Raw genomic sequence first — 7040 nt, forward strand, 5'->3', positions numbered from 1 at the left:
ATGAGTTCTCTGGGGCAAGATTATCTGCAGGTCGCACAGAAAACAACAGGCATAACATATGAACTGGGCAGAGATATACTAGTAAAATGAGGGAACAAAAGAATATAGTTGATCAGGAAAGCAGAAGTCCTGTTTGGACATGAGTGATTTGCTGACATCAGAGAAGGTTCCAAAGATGAATTTAAAAGAGGAAACAGTGGCAAAGCTTTATAAATGGTGACACTGAGAATTTGCCATGCATCACAAGAACAGAAGTGCCAGAGTCCATTTAATTTAATTTAATGAGAATTAAATCCTGTCATGTGTGCAAGTGCCCCAGTAGACCAACAGGCAGTCTAAGTTGCTGTGATGGGTAGAGGGTTCTTGCTAGGTTACAAAATGATGAAATACTGGACGGTGCTAATAGCAGCCAGAGGAATCTCAGAACCCAAAACAATCACGGACCTCAATGAAACCAAGGATGGTACAACAGCTCTTCTTCATTTTCAAGATGGAAGGAACAGTCAAGTCCCTTTACATGGTAAAGACAGCTGTGCTCAAAGCAGTAGTTTCTCAGTTGCCACCCGGCAAACCACCAGTGTGTCACTAGGTCAGAAGAACCACCAGGATCACAAAGATTCTTCACAAACGCTGAATTCAGTTTCACATGTGCAATGACAACGCCCTCCGACCGTCCTCAGCTTAACCCAGGGGTTGGTAGCCTATGGCCCGTGGGATGCAGTTCACAAAGCCATTTAACCCCTGGACATAAGGGCTTTGGCAGCAGTTGTTCGCCACTTGTTGCCACAGGGAAAAGCATCAGCAGCCTCTTCTGGTCCAAACTGTGTCAAAATCAATCCAGCGCATAGCCTTAAAAGGTTGCTGACTGCTGGCGTAGCCTGCTTCACTGCTGATTTAAATGCATAACTGAGCGAATAACTGGTAAAAGCTAGGGCAGGGCAGGGCTGCACCTTAGAGGAAATGGACAACTCCTAGCATCTCACAAGGTAGCTGTTCCCCAGGAAAACTCATGCCTCTCAGAACCAGTTAGTCCCAGGTGCCACCCTGCTCAATTTCAGACTAACATGACTAATCAACTACCTATTTTTAGTCACTTATTTGAAAACATCACTGGCCATCTACATGCAACTCAGGCTCTAACTGCAGACTTCACCTGAGTCCAGACACCTCACTTAGCTAAGCAGGGCATGGGCATCCACACTGCTAAGGTATTCCCATGTCATATCCACTTCGGCATGTTCACACTGGTACTGCCCTAACATGGGGTAGACACTAAGATTGCTAGAAGGCTGCCCCTTTGTTCTTAGCATTGCACCAACTTGTGCTGCTCTACTAACCGTTTTACAGCGAATTTTTGGCCAACTTGTCTGCTTTTCCATGGGTCTATGTGAAAAGACCCTCAGCCTAAAAACTCAGTTAACACAAGTAATTCTGCATGCTTCTCATGTTTTTCAACAGTTACTGTTCCAGCTGTTGCCAAAGCATGGATACAGCACAGAATCACAACCTGTTCCAGCCATCTGCATTAAAGCAACATCCATTTCTGCACCTGAAAGCAGGCAGAAGGCATGACACATTTCAGTAGTAGCTTTTCACCCTGAGAAGGCAAAGGTATGCCTCAATGAGGAGGTCATGCCAGCAGCATAGACAGAAAAACAGATTAAATACCACTTAGTAAGTGGTAAGTGACTGAGCACAGGCAGATGAAACATTTATGGCAGTGTAATCAGTGTTACACAAGCGTGAAAAAAATTACAACAGACAGATGACAAGCTCCTAAAACAGAAGAGCCATCCAACCCAGTGAGCGTTTACCTAAGAATCAATGTAAATATCACCACGTTGGGTTTCATCTACCCAAGTGCCTCACAGGATAGCCATCTGCCACAAGCCAGCAGGCCCGTGCTTGCTCCCCCATACAGTGCCAAGGCACAGCTACAGCCACCTACTCTGTAAACTATTCCAAAACAGCTGCCCCCCTGGCCATTCCCAGTTCCAGTGAAATTTATGATCAGCATTCAGAACTAATGAAATTACATCAGGGTATATATTCTTCTCTGTCCTTGCTTTTGCAGTACTCAAAAAGGGAGGCCTGGGTTCAAAACTCACATGCACCCCAGGAAAAACAATGTGCATGGGGGCAGGAAGTTACAACCTAGGTTGGATCTCCTTGATATAAGACAGGAAGAAACCAACTTCCCAAAGCTGTGTGGCTCTAACTGCAGTAGTAAAAGCCAACTTTTAAGAGAAATAAGGAAGCAAACTGCCCATCTCTGCTCTCAAAGGACACGCACACTTCACAACAGATTTTTTCCAACCCCAGTTTGCTTCCTCTGTTCCAAGCAAGTTAACCACTCTGGATCTTCTATTTAAAAAAATAACTTCAAAAGACACTCAATGAATGAAACATACTGATTATGGAAGCTGATTCGATTTCCAAATCAGAAGCGTTTGTAGCGTTTAACTAGAAACTCGCCTGTAGTTTTTGCAATGTTTAACTAGAAATTCTTCTGCTCCCCACAAGGAACACGTACATCTCAAGATGATTTCCAGCAAAGGCAAGTGATGCATTAAAAAACCAGAACTGACCTGGGGGATTAAGGCACTGGAGAGCCTCTGTGTGTTCCAGGGCCTGCAAGAATTCCACCAACTCCAGCACAGTGCAGCCCCTTTCACCCATTAGTCTCAGAAGACTCCAGCTCGGGCTTCCTTCTGGCTCCAGGACTTTGAGAGAGCATTGTTCCAAATCCAGACAACTGCAAGCGTGAAAAAGAAACCAATTATATAAAGGGTCTTCTCAATGTACATTTCTAATCCTCTTTAAGAACTGGATTATAACCAACTGGGAAATCCTTTATGTCTTCTGGAAGCATGCTGAGCAGGGGTGTTGAACTCATCTAGGCCCCAGGGCTCCTTTCAAGGTGAATCATAGAAAAGTAGGGCTGGAAGGGACCTCCAGATGTCACCTAGTTCACCCTCTGCATGAAGCAAGATCATCCCCATCCAAGCCATTTTATACAAATTCATTCTCTATTAGCAAATCTACACAGTCAGCCCTGACCCAACTATGAGACATAACACACTAACCTACCCACAGGTAAAGCAGGAAGACCATGGACTCATCTCTAGTGACTGGACGAGCAATAGAGGCATTGTGCAAGCAGGACTGTGTCAGTTCAGGAAGGTACGGGGATTAATTTAGCTGTCGCTCACTCCACCACCACTGACATGAGTCCCCAACAGACCTCCACATCCTGAAATTCAGCAGTGGGCCCCATGCCCCTGGATTCCCAGGAGCCCTGCAGGCCAGATTCAAGATGCCAGCCATCTCTCTGATGCCCCCAATTTATCCCAATCCCAATCCCAATCAGATTCCAAAGCAGTTGTAATCTGTGTATAAATCACATACTGTGGCTTAAATGAAACCGCTTGAAGTAGAAGGTGGAAACTAAATGAATCAGTTAACACAGCACAACAAGGGATCTGTGTATCTTTTCTACCCAAATACATCAGGTAGACTCCTAAACATGTAGGCAGGACTTCACTTTTCAGTCTCATCCGAAAAACTGGTCACAGACTACCTTTCCACTTACGGCACACCTACTTCAGAAACAAGTAAAGAATGAGTCACCCACTCAGGATTTCACCTATGGTTCCAGGAAGACTTTGCATTTCTGTGCTGATGGTAAGATCTTTAAGACATTCAACAGTTTAAGAGTAAATTCAGTCCATGTTTGCCACTTGCCAATACGCAACTCCGTCCTACTGTAAATCTGTGGTGCCGGATGTAAAGAGACTCATACATTTAACCTTCATTTTTAGGCCCTCAGAGCTCTTTCTAATCAGAGAGAGGACTGTAACAACAATTTTCAAAACACAAAGAACTAGAGGAGGAACATATTGATGGAAAGATTATATCAAGTCACATGTCACCACAAGAAAGTTTCACTGAAACTTCTTTTACCCAAGTACAATTCATTTCCATTTTTGTGCATTAACCGATAAGGCGCTTCCTTCAGTACAACCACACTGCTGTGGCTGGAGACTCAAGAACAATAATTATAGTTCAAAGCTGTGGCTCTTTAACATACGTACACATGCTTCAAAGGAGGAGACATGTTCACTCTACTTCGTGCTGACCCTTGAGTAATACATCCTGTTTTGGATGGCACCACCAGGCAAGCAAGATATAAAGAAACTAGCTGGAGGAGAGTAACACGAAGGGCACAGCAGGATCCCTGGGGGGAGGTTGGAGGAACTGGGGTTGGGGAGTCTAGAAGAGGGCAGATGTGGGAGGGACGATAGCAACCATCCCCCCATGACTGGAGCGTGAGGAGCGAGGACAACCTTCCCCCCACACCCCCTTGAATCCCCTTTCGGGGGCCGACAATGACCCAACAGGTAAAGGACCAGCTGCCCTCCACGCCTGCTACCAGGAAGGAGGGGAAGAAACGGACTGAATCGGCAGCAAGGACGAGTTAGGTCAGATGTTATGAAAACAACGTGTGAGGAGGCAGCCCTGCAAAGGGGCCCCCGCTGGAGGGCTGCCGGACCTCAGCCCCTGGAGGGTTTCTAAGCGCAAGCCACACAACCCTCCCTGGGGGCCGGGCCGGGCAGGCTGGGGACGAAAGCGCCTGCCCACGAGAAATGCGGACGCGGCGAGGTGGCCCCTCGCTCCGCCCGCGCCTCACCTGAGCCGGACCCTGCCGTGGGTCCCCGCCCGCTGCGCCAGGTCCCTCCAGCCCTTGCCCGGCGCGGCGCGGTCCAGCAGGGCGCTGAGCCGCCGCAGCAGCGGCTCCCCGAGGCGGCCGAGGGGCAGGGACCCCGCCGGGACGCCCGGCGGCAGCGACATCGCGGCGCACCCGGCCGGAGCCCTGGGACTCCTGTGACGTCACGAGCCAGGGGCGGGGCCCGAACCCGGAAGGAACGTGGGGGGGTTGCCCGAGGTGGCCCCGACTTGTGTCCACCCCGCCCCGCCGCGTCGCAGGCGCTGGGGCAGCCCCTGGCAGCCGGCTCCTCGGGCCTAGAGCAGTGGCCTCCGGAGTGGGGTGTGCAAGACGATCCATTGGGGTGCGGGAGGAAAATATTACACCTTCTATCTGTATGCATTTTGTATCTAAAAAAATAAGAAATGAAGCTTTACTAATATTTAATGTACGGATTGACACTGGCGCCCTCGGTCCGTACGTCAGACGGTCACGTGTCACGCATGGTACGCGAGGTATCCTGAGGGAAGAGGGAGTTCCACAACGGAGGGGTTGACAGTGGCGCCCCCAATAAATATACGTATATTGGGGGTGCGTGCTCAAAAATTTTTAACTGGTAGGGCTGCACGAGCAAAAAAGTTTGGAGACCACTGGCCTAGAGCACTGGGACTGGACCAGGGAGCTCCTGCGCTGCCTTGCGATCCTTTCAAGGGTGTTCAGCCTGTCAGCGGGGGGAGCTGGGCAGATTTGATTCACAAGAGAAACCCAGAGAGATTTCAGTGCCAAAAACATTCTGCTTTTTCTTAGTGCTTTGCAACAGAATGGCACCATTACAGCAGTTCCCCATCTGTGGTACCGGTGGTCCACGTTAACAGCTTTATTATAATTACTTTATATGACAAACATTTGCTGGTGGTACTTCAGACTGAACTGAAAAAAATGCTGGTGGTACTTAAAGTTGTATCCTTTTAAATCAGTGGTGAGTTTGGGAACCGCTGCTCTGTTACTTTTCTGTAGTGGATGAAGAGCTGGCATCTTCTGAGGGCTGTCTGCAGCCTAGACTTGAAGGTTGACAGTCACTGGCCCAGACTGGTATTTAGGGGAGGAAGAGCTGTAAAACGCTGGCCATGCTCCAGAGCTGTAAAATTCGCCTAGGTTACCAACAAGGAGCAGCACCTACATGGAGACGAAGCATACAGACAGGTACAGAGGCAAGGATTTTTGTGGGTGATACATTTTACTGGACCAACTGCATGGTTGGGATAGACAAGCTTTCAAATGCAGGAGACCTGAAGAAGAAAGCACTGCATTCAAACAGAAATGCAAAACTCTAGAACTGCAGCTTCACTCCAAGACTACTACAGACATGCAAATATATTTGAAAGGTTTTTGCTGTTAGGCATATCAGAATTTTAATCTGTCAAGGAACTGTTAATAATTAATAAAATAAAAGAAATTGATGACTCATGGGGCTTGTGGTATCCCCACAGTAAAACAGAAAGGGAGTTTAGAAGCATATGTGGAAGTGAAACAACAACAGCCACTCTTGCTTTGCATAAGCCTGGAGCAAATAATAGCAATTCTTGTGCATTTTGTGATGCTAGAAATATCTAAAATGTGGAACAAGAATTTGGCCTGTAAAAAAGAAGAGAAAGGCAGAGTCATCTCAGGTACATATAAACCAGGGAAAATTAACTTTATGGTTTAGACCTGTGGTTCTCAACCTTTCTTGTATCAAGTCCCATTTGTAAATATTGATGGTCAGTCCCGACTCAGTAAACACTTTAAGTAGAAAACAACTGCCTGGCCCTGCCAGTGTCCATCACTCTCAACTCACAGCTCCCCCCCTCCTCCAGCCCTCACTCCTGACCCACTGCTCCCAGGCTTCAGCTCCCCAGTGTGTGAGGCGGGGTGTGGGGGTGCACATTTCTCCTCAGATTTGTGCACCCACAGTAGGCACAAGGCTATAGCCTGGCCAGACTGGCACTGGCAGGAGCTGCCCTGGTGGGACTCGATGTGGGAGAACAGAGTGGGATTGTGAAACTCACTGAAGCCTCCTCTGCCACCGGGGCTCCTGCAACAGCCATGGCACAAGCAATGCAAGGAGTAATGGATGACACACACGCGCGCACACAGTCACACACACCCACCCCTCTCCTCCCACCACCACCCAATCTCAGTCCAGGCCTCTGTTTTACCCAGCTGCCAGGCCCCGACCACCGCTTCTGCAGCTTCCCTCAGGCCACCCATGCTGCCCACCACCCCACTTCCCCTCTGGGGTAGGAGCCACAGCCTGAGGAGAGCCACAGTGGCAGTGGTCAGGCCATGATGGCGA

At 48.5% G+C, this 7040-nt stretch overlaps 1 protein-coding gene across 2 annotated transcripts in view; it reads right to left on the reverse strand.

The window, feature by feature from the left end:
- The window catches only part of MALT1 (MALT1 paracaspase), a 95490-nt gene extending 90625 nt beyond the window's left edge, over nucleotides 1-4865 (reverse strand). For both annotated transcript variants that reach the window (XM_019518164.1, XM_019518163.1), the window contains exons 1-2: nucleotides 4691-4865; nucleotides 2589-2755 (exon numbers count right to left, since the gene is read on the reverse strand). In XM_019518164.1, coding sequence (XP_019373709.1) covers nucleotides 2589-2755; nucleotides 4691-4851 — 328 coding nt within the window. In that variant the 5' untranslated portion in view covers nucleotides 4852-4865. The remainder of the gene's footprint in view (nucleotides 1-2588; nucleotides 2756-4690) is intronic.
- Between the last annotated feature and the right edge of the window lie 2175 nt (nucleotides 4866-7040).

The sequence above is a fragment of the Gavialis gangeticus genome, unplaced genomic scaffold (assembly GCF_001723915.1).
Source record: "Gavialis gangeticus isolate Ggan-Ray unplaced genomic scaffold, GavGan_comp1, whole genome shotgun sequence".
NCBI classification, from domain to species: Eukaryota; Metazoa; Chordata; order Crocodylia; family Gavialidae; genus Gavialis; species Gavialis gangeticus.